Source organism: Liolophura sinensis, chromosome 2 (assembly GCF_032854445.1).
Source record: "Liolophura sinensis isolate JHLJ2023 chromosome 2, CUHK_Ljap_v2, whole genome shotgun sequence".
NCBI lineage: Eukaryota > Metazoa > Mollusca > Polyplacophora > Chitonida > Chitonidae > Liolophura > Liolophura sinensis.
Genome location: NC_088296.1, coordinates 8,721,951 through 8,736,500, shown reverse-complemented (window position 1 = coordinate 8,736,500; position 14,550 = coordinate 8,721,951). Strand labels below are relative to the sequence as shown.

Sequence of the window (14,550 nt, the reverse complement as noted above, 5' to 3'; positions counted from 1 at the left end):
ATGTTATGATGTCTTCCCCTCTGTGATGTCTTTGTAGTCTGTGTGATGTCTATACAGTCTGTGATGTCTTAAAGTCTGTGATGTCTTTATAGTCTGTGTGATGTCTGTACAGTCTTTGTAATGTCAGAGGGTGTGAACACCGTGTTAACCATCCATGTTATGAGTTCTTTACAGTCTGGGTAATGTCTTTACAGTCTATGTGATGTCAGATTGCGTGAACGCTATGTTAACCGTCCATGTAATAATGTCTTTACAATCTATGTGATCTCTTTACAGTCTATGTGATCTCTTTACAGTCTGTGTGATGTCAGAGGGTGTGAATGCTATGGTAATTGTCCATGTTATGATATCTTTACATGTCTGTGATGTTTTTATAGTCTGTGTGATATCTTTACAGTCTATATGATGTCTTTATAGTCTATGCGATGTCTTTACGATCTATGTGATGTCTTTACAGTCTATGTGATGTCAGAGGGTGTGAATGCAGAGATCACGTTTGGGAACATCACAGTGGCCAATGGGGTTCTGCATGTTGTGGACAGCATCCTGGGGTACAGGTACAACTCGGCCCTACAGCAGGTGGAATCAGACAGTACTGTGAGGTGGGCCATCAGTTTTTATTCTACTTGCTTGAAATTCAACATTGCGTACATTTTCGAAGACCTGCTGTGCCCTGGGGTATACTTCTTCCTGAATAATTTGCCATACATGTATATGTAGTAGAAAAACTATGATAAGTTGTGCCCCAACACTTGCAGTGAATCATTTTTGTGCCTAGTTTGCTTAAAATTCAATGTTGTGTCAGCTCAGGTCAAAACCTACAATGCTCTGGGGTTTACCAATACAATGGTATCCTCTTCTTAATGTACCAGCCATACCTGGGAAGGTCTGCCAGCGATGGTCGTGGGTTTGTTTTAGGCTTGCTGGGTGTCCTCCTACCATAATGCTGGCTGCCAGTAAATTATGGGATAAATTACGTTATTACATTATAGTAACAGAAACTATATTGTGTAATTAAATTGTACTAACTGAATGTACATTGCATTATAACATTACAGTAATACAGTAATGTCATTAAATTGTACTCTATTACATTATGCTAACAGATTTTAACTTGGCTTCTCCTTGGCTGAGGGGGATAGCACACCAACATGGCACATTGACCCAGGTGCCTTTCACTAATGCAGTCGCTGTGAGTTCAAGTCCAGCTCATACTGGCTTCCTCTCCGGCCAGCATGGTGGAAAGATCTGCCATCAAGCTGCAGATGGTTGTGAATTTCCCTGGGCTCTGCCGGGTTTCCTCCCACCATAGTGCCGGCGGCTGTTTTATAAGTGAAATATAGTTGAGTGTGGTGGTGAAACACCAATCGAATAAATAAATAAAGCATTTAAGGGGAGGTAAATCCTTGTGTTGTTAAGCAGACTCAAAATAGTTTTGTTGTTCAATATTGAAGCATGTAAGGGGAGGTAAATATTGCTGTTATTATTATCATTCGGCCAGTAATAGTTTTGCTACAGTATTCAATAAGGCATGTACACTAAGGGGATGTACATAAATATATTGTTGTTGGCACTGGTCTTCCGGCCCATAATTATTTTTTAAACATGAGAACGAAAAAAATTAATCCAAAAAAAAAATAAATAGTCAGGTCAGTATATGTATTATTGCTTTAATTGCTCACAAAGATTGGGCTCCCACGCTGTTATATTTGTTTTAACAAGGAAGCAATTGGTTTTCATGCAGATTTCTTTCATTCGCAGAGTTTAAATGATACCATACATGAAAAGTTACTATGGAGCCTCTCACCAATGCGGTCCCAGTGAGTTCAAGCCCAGCTCATGCTGGCTTCCTTTCCGGCCGTACGTGGGAAGGTCCTGCAGCAACTTGTAGATGGTCGTGGGTTTCCCCCGGGCTCTGCCCGGTTTCCACCCTCCACAATGCTGGCCATTGTCGTATAAGTGAAATATTCTTGAGTACGGCGTAAAACACAATTCAAATCAATAAATAAATAAAGTAAATATATGAAAAAATGGGAGAAAAGTGAAGAAAAAAAAGAAAAGTTCAAGTATCCTTTTGAGTCACCTCTCAGTGTAATAATCAAGGCCTTTGGCTTTGCTGCTGATTGCAGTTCCTTTGCCGCCGTACTTCGTCAAGCCTCTGCAGAGATTCAGAACACCCTTAGGGACCAGATGGGCAGTCAGCAGGTCACCCTCTTTGTACCCACCAACGAAGCCATGGCCAATATAAACAGTCTCCCTGGGGTCGACTTTGTGGGCAACAGGACTCTCACAGACATGGTACGTGTTATATAGCGATCCTGTAACAACCCAGTCCAACTTTTAATGCTATTTTTTTACTATACTGAAGAATCGGTGGGTTTCACGTTTGAACTCTTTTGTCGTTGAAGATAAAAACAATCTTCCTGTATTATGTGACACATGTGACAATGTTAGGCAACCTTTGATGGCATCAATTTCCCGCTGACTTGTCTCACCTTGATCCAGAGTCACATATGACACCTCTTTGCTTTATAAAGTTCACAAATGATCTGGCCCCGGGATCACTAAGCAATCTTAGACTTAAGTCAAAATCTCAAAATTTAAAAAAATTTAAAAACTTATTTCTGATCTGTTAAGAAGGTCAAGGTATTGCTTGATAATGTGAATTGTGGGTAAGTTATTGTACAACAGATTTCAGCTAAAATAAGGGACAGGAACGTAACAAAATTTGACTTATGTGCAAGATCACTTCATGGTCCTGGGGATTGGTCCTCCATTTTTTCCCATTATTTGGCTGCTGTAAAAAAATTTGTGCAAAACTTTTATCAGATTCCCATGTTATAGTAAATGTGAACCCACAAATAACAGTTTTGATTTATTTGTTTTTTTATTTGTTTATTTATTTATTTGATTGGTGTTTTATGCTGTACTCAAGAATATTCCACTTATGTGATGGGGGCCAGCATTATAGTGGGAGGAAACCATGCAGAGCCCGGGGGAAACCCACTACCATCCGCAGGTTGCTGCCACACCTTCCCACTTATGGCCAGAGAGGATATAAGTTTTGACAGATGACATGATACAGTAGAACTTGTTTTTACCTTTGGTGATAAAAGAATTCAAACTCGAAACTCGCCTGTTGATGAAGAGAACTTCTACAACAGTGAAATAAACCACTCAGTGAATCAATGAATCAATGAATGGTTGAATATGGCTGAATTAATGCCACATCTGCAGTATCTGAGAGACATCGTGACGAGCACAAACCACTGAACCTTTTGATAAGTTACTGAAAATTTTCCATTTTATATCTGGGTGGAATGTTATGTCTAGTGTCTTTGGCATGATGGTATTGTAAGCCAACACTATAAACATGATCAAATGAGCCTACATGAAATTACTGAGCATTCTGTCCAGCTTATTGGTGATAGTTAGTGTGACACCATCAACAAAATATTTTTGAGTGCATGGTATTAAATCTGAATCAAAAATGATATCACTGGAAGAAGTTCGGCAAAATGTGATCTGAATTTGTTCCAAAAGTGCATTTATATAGGCAAGTAAATGTCTTGAAAGATTAGGTTTGGTGTATGGTTGTCCAAACAAATCCTCAAATCACCTTAAGAACCGTCCCCAATAGCTCATTTTGTAGAGTGTCCACTTCAGGGGTGAGAGACCCAGGCTCAATCCTGGCCAGGTAACACTTAAGGCCTTTTAAAGAGGAAGTTGTAACTTCCTCGTTTGGCGTTCAGCTTAAGGAAGATAGTGCAGTGACTGGTTGACTCGTTTCAGTATAATGGCTCAGGTGAGGCGGCTTACTTGCCTTCGGTAAGTCGTTTCAGTGAAGCAGCACTAGATAAAAGAGTGCTGGAAATCTGTCCTGCATCAAGGAGGCACATTACATGCACTCCCTCGCCATCAAATGACTTAAAAATTGTTAAGTATGACGTCAAACCCCAAGCACTCACTCACTCCCTCAAATCACCCAAGACAACCCAGGATTTTGAGTAAATCTAGAGCAGTAATGTCGAACAAGTTGCCATTACCCTCATTGCATGTTTGTTTGTTTGTTTGTGTGTGTGTGTTTTTTTTTTCTTCTTTTTTTGTCTAATTCTTCTTACGAGCCATTCTCGCTAGAGAACAAGTAATTTGCTACTTTTTATGCATATACATGAACAGTTAGAATAAAACTTAAGTAAATCGACATGAGACTATATTTCCGCGGTCACATGTAACCATTTGCCGGCTATCACACATGCTGTACATGTATTTCTCCATATATTAATTTCCATAAAGATCAGTGAAAGGTTCAAACTAAGGCAGACTGTGTCTGTTCAGGTGGGAAATTTCAGGATGATACAAGTATTAAAGTCAGGAATTCTTGAGGCTTAAATAACAATCAAAATAAATCAATAAAATTATTCATTGTTTAACAAACTAAGTGACTGACTCTTTGTTATGACAGGTTATTCGATTAACTATCTGATTAAGTATGTGTTGTTTTAGCTTATATGATTAAGATACCGAAATGTGTGTTGTTTCGGGTTATAATCAGGTTATCTGATTAAGTAACTGATTAAATTTGAGTTCTTTCAAGTTGTTTGATTAAGTAACTGATTAAATGCAAGTTGTTTCAGGTTGTCTGATTAAGTAACTGATTAAATGCAAGTTGTTTCAGGTTGTCTAATTAAGTAACTGATTAAAGGCAAGTTGTTTCAAGTTGTCTGATTAAGTAACTGATTAAAGGCAAGTTGTTTCAGGTTGTCTGATTAAGTAACTGATTAAAGGCAAGTTGTTTCAGGTTGTTTGATTAAGTAACTGGTTAAATGCAAGTTGTTTCAGGTTGTCTGATTAAGTAACTGATTAAAGACAAGCTGTTTCAGGTTGTCTGATTAAGTAACTGATTAAAGGCAAGTTGTTTCAGGTTGTCTGATTAAGTAACTGATTAAAGGCAAGTTGTTTCAGGTTGTCTGATTAAGTAACTGATTAAATGCAAGTTGTTTCAGGTTGTCTGAATAAGTAACTGATTAAATGCAAGTTGTTTCAGGTTATCTGATTAAGTAACTGAATAAATGCAAGTTGTTTCAGGTTGTCTGATTGGGTAACTGATTAGGTATGTGTTGTTTCAGGTTATCTGATTAAGAAACTGAAAACTGTGTTGTTACCGGTTATAATCAGGTTACCTGATTAAGTAACTGATTAAATATGTGATACCTGACTGTTTGTTTTATGTGTTGGGTTGTTTCAGGTTATCCGTTACCACATTCTAGAGGTCGGGAACGCCCTGGTTGTGATGGATGTGAACAAGCAGTACGAGGGACGCGAGACGAGAAGGACCATGTATCAGGGACAGAGTGTGTCTATCTATCAGAGATTTAATGGTATGGAAATATTGCCTTCAAAACTGAATTCTGAAGCCAAAGTAGGAGAATGGCTGTCATAAAAATGAGTGTGATAAACATACAGACTCGAAAGGTTTTAAAAGTATGTAATGGAACAACTGATTCACTTGGAAAAGATTGGGACTATGACTGTGTTGTGCTCAATTTTTTGTTATAATCAAAGCAACCCTGACCAGCTCTGTTTCAGTCATGGGGCTGAACAGTTAGCTGTCAAGGGTTGGTATAGTTTACCCAGGCTCTCAGGTTTCCTTCTCCCTTAATCCTTACTGCTGTCATGTAAGAAGTGGAGAATTCTTGAGTTAAATTTATTTATTTATTTGATTAGTGTTTTATGCCGTACTCAAGAATATTTCACTTATACGACGGCACCCAGCATTATGGTGGGAGGAAACCGAGCAGAGCCCAGGGGAAACCCACAGCCATGCCCATGTTGCTGGAAGAACTTCCCAAGCACGGCCGGAGAGGAAGCCAACATTAGTTGGATTTGAACGCACAGCGAGAGCATTGGTGATTCTTGAGTTAAATGACAGTGAAATAAATAAATTGTAGTTGAGGCATGTTATAATGGGGAAGGATGTACACTGTCTGAAATCTTGTGTAAGCTACACATGTGTAGCAGTACTTTAATGTCACTAGGGAGATTGGTGTGTTTAAATATTTGTTTCATGAGGTGAACTGTCGTGATGTGGTACTAAGTCAGGGCTGTCATGCAAATTGTTCTGAAATACCTGTACTTGTGGGAAAGTATGGGCTCAAAAATGTACCTGATACGATAATGGCTTTTCTTGTAAAGAAAAACCAATATAAAATAAATAACTTAAAGGGATACAGAATCAATCCTGATTGGCTGTTGTCAAGGTAAGGTAAATGTATGGTATGTGCAAATTTATTCAAGCGTGACCAATGCTGCCAACCGGCCCCGATAGCACAGTTGGTCGAATGTCCGCATTGGGAGCGGTAGATCCAGCGTCAGTCCTGGGTCTAGTCACACCTAAGACTTTAAAAGAGGAAGTTGTAACTTCCTTGCTTGGCGTTCAGCATGAAAGAGCTAGTGCAACAACTGATTGACCCGTATCAGTATGATGGCTCGGGCGGGGTGGCTTACCTGCCTTTGGTAAGTCATCTCAGTGAAGCAGCACTAGATAAAAGAGCGCTGGAAATCCATCCTGCAATAAGGAGGCACATTACATGCACTAAGGATTCCTTCGTTGTCATATGACTGAAAAATTGTTAAGTACCCCAAGCGCTCACTCACTCACTCACTCACCCATTGCTGCCAGGCAAGCCTTTCTCAGCTGTCCACCAGCCAGCATCTATTATCTTTTCTTTTTTTAAGTAGTTCTGCCCACAGTTAAAATTTCCTTTTGCTTTTCATTTTGAAGCTCACATTATTTTTGGACTTTATGTTTTTTCAGACACTTACGTGGAGGCAGGGTACGTGCGAGCCAGAGTTGTACGCCCAGATGTTGGAGTAACCAATGGTTATGTACAGTACATCGATCGTGTGTTTGGCATTCCTCCCAAGGACATTCCAACAACAATCTGTGAAGACGCCTGGCTGTAGTAAGTGCATATTTGCATACTGGAATCGTTCGATCTTTTCGCTTTTTGCGAGGGGTTTATTTAAGCATATTCTGAAGCCCTCAACTGAATCTGGCCAATCCAACCAATTTAGTATTGTCTCCAAAATCAAATTTCTAAGTGTGCATAAATTGTTCTTTAATTTGCTCCAAAGATTGCAGTGGAAACATGGTATTTTAGGTAGAAATTGGAATTAGAAGTGTACGTGTCACATTCTTTCGATTTGCACCTTTATGTTCCATAGTTAAATTCATTTATTTATTTAACTGCTGTTCTTCCCAAGTAATTCAAAACCTGGAGAGATTATCTGTGTGGATTAAAAGTTGTGGACTGTATTTTAGTGTGTTTTCTGTAGAACTTTCTTAGTGATGACTGGGCAGACTAGAAAAATAACTGAGAGATTGTGGACTGACAGTGAAACTTACCTGTTGATGACTGGGTGGACTTTAGAAGAGTAACTGAGAGATTGTGGCCTGACAGTGAAACTTACCTGTTGATGACTGGGCAGACTTTGGAAAAGTAACTGAGAGATTGTGGACTGACAGTGAAACTTACCTGTTGATGACTAGGCAGACTTTAGAAAAGTAACTGAGAGATTGTGGACTGACAGTGAAACTTACCTGTTGATGGCTGGGCAGACTTTAGAAAAGTAACTGAGAGATTATGGACTGACAGTGAAACTTACCTGTTGATGACTGGGTGGACTTTACAAGAGTAACTGAGAGATTGTGACCTGACAGTGAAACTTACCTGTTGATGACTGGGCAGACTTTGGAAAAGTAACTGAGAGATTGTGGACTGACAGTGAAACTTACCTGTTGATGACTGGACAGACTTTAGAAAAGTAACTGAGAGATTATGGACTGGCAGTGAAACTTACCTGTTGATGACTGGGCAGACTTTAGAAAAGTAACTGAGAGATTGTGGCCTGGCAGTGAAACTTACCTGTTGATGACTGGGCAGACTTTAGAAAAGTAACTGAGAGATTATGGACTGACAGTGAAACTTACCTGTTGATGACTGGGCAGACTTTGGAAAAGTAATTGAGAGATTATGGACTGGCAGTGAAACTTACCTGTTGATGACTGGGCAAACTTTAGAAAAGTAACTGAGAGATTGTGGACTGACCATGAAACTTACCTGTTGATGACTGGGTGGACTTTTTTCCTGACTTCATGAGATTATCTGAAAATCTCAGATAGAGTGGATTGACTCTTTATTTTCAGTAAAACTTACCTGGTGATGAATGGACTGACTTTAGGATAGTAGGCCTACCTGTGAAATGTGGACTGCCTGTTTTGTATAATCTGTTTTTAGTAAAACTTACCGGCTCACTTTAAGGGAGTAGGCCTACCTGAGAGATTGTGGACTGACTGTTTTTTGTTATTTGTTTTCAGTAAAACTTACCTGGTGATGAATGGACTGACTTTAGGAGAGTATCTTAGAGATCGTGGACTGACACAAGGTTCACCTGGACGTACCTGTGTTGTGCCAAGTAGTTACTACAATAACCGATACAACCAGAACAACTACAACCAGAACAACTACAACCAAAACAACTACAGGACCTCAACCAGCCGCTACAACCAAAACACCTACAACCAAAACCAAAACAACTACAACCAAAACCAGAACAATTACAACCAAAACCAGAACAATTACAACCAAAACCAGAACAACAACAATCAAAACCAGAACAACTACGGTCAAAACAACCGCTATGGGAACTCATACGTGGACTATCAGGATGTCCCTCAGGAGTTCACTGTGTTTGTTGTCAATGGAAGTGCAATGGAGTACTTTGAGGAGACCAACCTTGGCCGGACGATCATGCAGGATCCAATTAGATACAGATGGGTGCGTTCTGAAAATGAGTTATCTACCTTTATACCTCGAAATCCAGATTCCACCGGCATAGCTTTGAGAAGTTGGCAACTGCAAGGAAACAAGAGTTGAGGGTCAATTAAATTTATTTATTTATTTGATTGGTATTTTACGCCGTACTCAAGAATATTTCACTTATTATGGTGGGAGGAAACCGGGCAAAGCCTGGGCAAACCCACGACCATCCGCAGGTGCCTGACAGACCTTCCACGTACAGCCGGAGAGAAACTTAACACATTGGTGAGAGAGGCTTATAGGTCATTACGCTGTGCTAGCGTGCTAACCAACTGAGCCACGGAGGCCTCTATAACAATTAAATGTTACGTATGCTTCAAGCTTTTGTGTGGTTCCGAAAGTAGATTTTTACCCACCAAACAATACTTTGTTTTGTTTTTTGGGGGTTTTTTTGTCATGATCTGGGCCTGTGTGACCAAGTAATTAGTCTGTCAGCGTGGCGCATTGAGTTTAAGTTCAAGTTCAGCTCATGCTGGCTGGCTTACTCACCAGATCTACGTGAGAAGGCCTGACAGCAAACTGTGGATCCTCGTGGCTTACCATGGGCTGTGCCTGGTTTTCCTCCATCATAATGCTGACTGTATAAGTGAAATGTGTTTTGAGTAGGGCTTAAAACAACAATCAGGTAATGAAATAAATAAACCTTTTCATGATTTGTCCTTCTCTCTTACAGATCATGCGGCGTCATGTCATACCTTACCGCACAATCCACATGGACAAACTTCCTGAAGGTAACCACATATTTAGAACAGATAACGGCGAGGAAATTGTCCTGAAGAAGAATGGATACGGTATCCGTGCATGTAAGTTCAGTACAATGTGAACGGTAAATGATTAGACAAAGTTGGTGCTATTCATAGTGCTGGATACACTTGCCCTCAAAACTATGTCATTTTTTTCTGTTACATAATTATTACTGTACAAGTCATTGAAATTTGGACAAAATACATGTACAGTGGCCTTTTCGGACAATATTTAAGGCATGTGGGGATCACATCAGGTTCTTGAGAAAATGTTTGCCCTATTTGTCGAACAAACATTTTTGAAAATAGTTTTTTTTTATTTCTGTGAAATCATATCTGATGAATTACAGTAGGACTGGTCTTTTAAAGTTTTTTTTATGCTTAAATAATGTAAAAAACGGAAATACGTGTGTGATCTCAAAACCTCATCTAAGAAAGCAGTTGCACGTGTAGAATTTTTGGAAGTAAAGAAATGTAAATTAACTCTGTTCAAAGTATTAATTACCGGATAGAAGGAAGAAATCATACAAGGCCATGCTGCGAACGTTCGGTATCGTTTTACTCTTGTCACCAAACAAAGGTTGCAAATGCCAGCAGCTCATTGCTGAAATTCTGTTAAATTCATAGATTTTTCTTCTTTTGGTTATGTTTACAGATGTGGAGATTGTATTTGGTAGAAAGCGCACACAAGTCATTCACATGGATTTGGGAGCGACCAATGGCGTAGTCCACATCGTCCGTGATATCCTAGCAGTGGAGGAAGACAGGACAAGGGCGGTGTCTTACGGTAGCAGACCTAGTGCAGTTTCTGTAGTTGTTCTCTTCCTAGTAACAGCTGTTGTCAAACTCTTATGATCTCTCCATTGATACAGATTGCTGCTTTTTTCATTGGGACTTTATCTAGAGAGTGAACTCTGAGCGATGAAATGGTGTAAATATCTCCTTTGTATTTTTATTTTTGATACATCTTGGTAACTATCTTAAATTTTATCCAATTTTAAATCAGTTTTGTAGATTACTTTGATTCATATTAATCAAGAATTGTTGTTCTGTGAACATAATTTCGTCATCTCTGCTCTTCAGTTTTTAACTCTTACTGCTCTATTCATGATATGCTAGGGAGAAATGTTCTTCCCATTTTTCATGATAGCCCCATTAAAGACTTTATTACATGTAAACATCACTGTATGCATTAACATACATAGAACGTGCCTCTACAGCCGTATGTGCGAAGGTCGCCATCAGTGTGCAAATGGTCATGCGTTTCCTGTGAGCTCTGCACAGTGAAATGTTCTTGAGTACGGCATAGAACATCAGTTGAGTAAAAATAAATAAATATGTCGTCGTACATGAAGTTTATAGTTCACCTACCTTTCACCAATATGGTATTCAGTTAAAATCCATTTAAAACGTGGTAAAACTCGGTCATACTTTGGGGAATTTGACATTCCCTGTACGCGACTCAACCTTGTATATGTATACATATCACAAATACACATATAAGTGCTATTACATGCAGTAAATATTTTTATTGATTTGTGCATATCAAGTTTGATTTTTTCTCTCCACAAATACATTTTTGGTGAATTTTTTTTAAACATGCTGAATTGTAGTTGATTCCCAACATATTCAGAATCATGCATAGCGTTGATCAGTTCCTGATGTACTTAGGCACGGTATGTATTCATCCCTGATGTACTGAAAGAAGTAGGGCGTGATCCCGGGCATAGTTTGAAATGCCTACTTTAGTGTAGATAGCTATGGCGGTAAAGGTGTGTGGGTTCAAACCCAGCCAAGGAGAGGGACTTTGCGGTTTCCGCCACTCTGAACGTTTGTAAGACCTTGGTGAGAAAGAGTTGGCTACGCTTGTGTCGCCATTGTGTGTCTAACGTTTGCTTAAAGCATCATGTCGTCCATAACAAGGCGAACAAATGTGTACGGCACAAGTGGGGAAGCGCATCAGTAACCTACCGAATGTCAGTGGATTTCCCTGTTCGCTCTGTTTTCATCCACCCATAAAATTCGTAGCCATTATTTAAGTGAAAAGTTTTAAAGTATGGCTTCAAACAACAATCAAGGGATCACTCAATCATTATAAACAAGCCACCTTAGCCCTGAAAAACTCCTTTTCATAACTCAGGTCAACAGAATTAAGATTTGGATGTAAAAGTTTGATTTTATAGGATATAACCTGCTTTTAAAAGTCATTTGACAACTTGTTATGAATTTTATATTCTACATTATTGTATGTTAATAGGCAAACTACCTTTATTATTTATTTAAGGTACCGTTAGTAAAACTATGTTATATACTTAAGCTAATATTATACGCGTGTATCTCGAATTTAGCTTAGCATTGATCTGTACAATACTGTTCATACGTACATTTTGTGTGTATTTTACCATTGCACTTGTACGCTTTTAAATCGCTTCAGCTGACGTTACATAGCTTTTATTCCAGTTCAGATGCAACTGAAATAGTGGTACACACATAATTATATATGCACCATTGAACATTGTATATTTCGTTTGCATCTTTATAAACATTATACGCACGTGTCAGCTGAATAAATATTAGTGTAGATCTTTATGTCTTGTACCATTGTGTCAAAGATCAGCTCATATTGGCTGCTCGGAGTTTTGAAAATTGATATTTCATTATTGGATGGAAATTGTCCTATGGTGGGTTTACTCTTATTGGTGCAGACTTGTTTTTGTGAACAGAAGCAGTTGGAATTTAACAGTCGTTTTCATCATTCGCTGTTTAAATTCCCTCTTTGTTTGTGAAATGCATGTGGATTTATAGTCTTAAAAGTATGCAACACCAAATGCTTGTAGCATTGGTGTCTCACCAGTGAATTGGCAGCTCGATTACAGCCTTCATTGTCATTTTGCTGTTTAAATTCCATCTTTCTATAGGCACATATACTGTGATTGTGAAGCTAACATTCCTCTTCCACCGATCAGTTTGTCACTTTGACATCAGACGCACCCCCAATGCGGCTTGCCGGAAGAGGATTCAGGAAAATATATTTCGTATCACTTGTACTCTTGTTTTCTTGAATTGTGCAAATGAAAAGATCAACCTGCATGTGAAACGGCTTTACAGGAGGTTTGTCAGGCGTCCGACACCTGCTTTACCTCTACGAACTCTTTGCTGAACATCATTTTAACAAATTTTTGGCCAAAAAACAAATGGAATTTGTTTCACCTCAAACGTCCCTCACAATTATTATTATTATTATTATTATTATTATTATTACAATAATAATCTTCGCCGTGTATTTCTTTCACATAGTGTAAATGTGTATGTGAGGTAAACTAAAACAGTGACGTTTTAATATATAACTGTCACAAGTTCATGTACAAACTCTGAAAACAGTTAAATACTGTATTGTGTCCGAAAATATTTTGGTTTGGTGTTAATCACCAAAATATAAGATAGTGACGAATTCCACAGTTGTGTTAAGGTTGCACTAAATACATTCCTGACCTAAAGTTATACCTCTTGGTTTGTGTCATGTTAGGCAGCACAGATTGTACAGTGAAGGTGCGTTTTGATAGTGTTTTGGTATATTTGTTACGGTATATGTTAAAGAACTGTCTTGTGTGGTTAAGGAATTGTTGATAGTAGACACGAATCAGTAGGTCTTGTTACATATGTACAGAGTTAATGGACGATGCTAGCTATGAACTATACATATAGAACTATCTTATGAGTTGGCCATCTTCTCGCCAGATTGTAGTCTGTGGTTTAGTTTTGGTACAGTACTTGGCCTCACAAACTGGAGCTCTGCAACATATTTATATGTCATGGACATCGTCGAATAAAATCGAGTCTTTTTCGTAAATCACTGTTTTTTTTGTCTGTTAACAACAATTATCACCGATTAGGCCAACTAACTTGTCGCTTAGTGCAAGCCAGTAGTAAAACCAATGTAAATGATGTTCAGTTCAGCCTTGTAGCCGGTCCTTATTCCACACGTATAAGGACATATACACTCTGTGAATACGTCAACCGTAACACCTATTTCCAGGTCGTCCGCAGTTCGTTATGACGAACTCTTATATTGTAATTTAAGGACGTGAATTCAATTATTCTCTGCAATACCCATTGTTTTAAAACATCGAATTTTTTTTCTGTAATAAAGGCTATCCTTTAAATTACTAAGACCTGGGATTAAGATAGACTGACAATCTTGTTCTTGGCTCACACTCAATAAGCCATGAGCCGGTATGCGAAGCAGCACCAAAAACTGATCTTTGTAAAATATGAGTATATTATCGGTGTGTTTTGTTAAAAGAGGGATCTCTTATGTCTATAATGTGACTTCATAAAACCGAGGTTCTATAGAGATTGAATTCAAGATATTGAGTTGAGCCGATTCAATGCTGTGTTACATTTAAGTGTCCGTTCTTATTTGTACGTCAGTGTCCACAAAGCATTAATTCCCGATAGTTTCAATTCGCTTCGCCGTTTTCGATGACTAAAATTAAAACGGACAATCTCGGAAAACGCATGATCTGTATGTACAGGAGCCTGCAAGTATCTACAGTGTGTCAGGTGCAATTGCTTAGGAATTTTGTTGTCACGTTTTGTTGTCAAGGAATTTACAGCACTTGCAAGTCTGCTTGAATACTTGTGTTGGAGAGTGACTTGGCTCGGTGAGAGAAACGAGGGATCAATCCCGGCCGTGAGAGAAAATTTTGTAGATACTATAACCCCTTCCGCCCCCCCCTCCCCCCACAACAACAAAAAAATCGTTGGTCATGGAAATCTACGGTTCTTGTAGGATGGTTTTTTTTAGTGTCTACAATGCAATATAATGGAACACGGGCATAAGAAAATCTATACAGACCTTCCATAGGTCTTAACCTCATGTCAAGGTCATAATAAGATTCACATGGTATCTATGCACGTGCTTT

At 38.8% G+C, this 14,550-nt stretch overlaps 1 protein-coding gene across 1 annotated transcript in view; it reads left to right on the top strand.

Moving 5' to 3' along the window:
- LOC135462877 (fasciclin-1-like) overlaps window positions 1-12,438 on the top strand; it is a 37,615-nt gene extending 25,177 nt beyond the window's left edge. The window contains exons 7-13 of the mRNA XM_064740174.1: window positions 458-602; window positions 2,130-2,298; window positions 5,249-5,381; window positions 6,818-6,965; window positions 8,381-8,840; window positions 9,556-9,685; window positions 10,281-12,438. Coding sequence (XP_064596244.1) covers window positions 458-602; window positions 2,130-2,298; window positions 5,249-5,381; window positions 6,818-6,965; window positions 8,381-8,840; window positions 9,556-9,685; window positions 10,281-10,480 — 1,385 coding nt within the window. The 3' untranslated portion in view covers window positions 10,481-12,438. The remainder of the gene's footprint in view (window positions 1-457; window positions 603-2,129; window positions 2,299-5,248; window positions 5,382-6,817; window positions 6,966-8,380; window positions 8,841-9,555; window positions 9,686-10,280) is intronic.
- The last annotated feature ends 2,112 nt before the right edge of the window (window positions 12,439-14,550 follow it).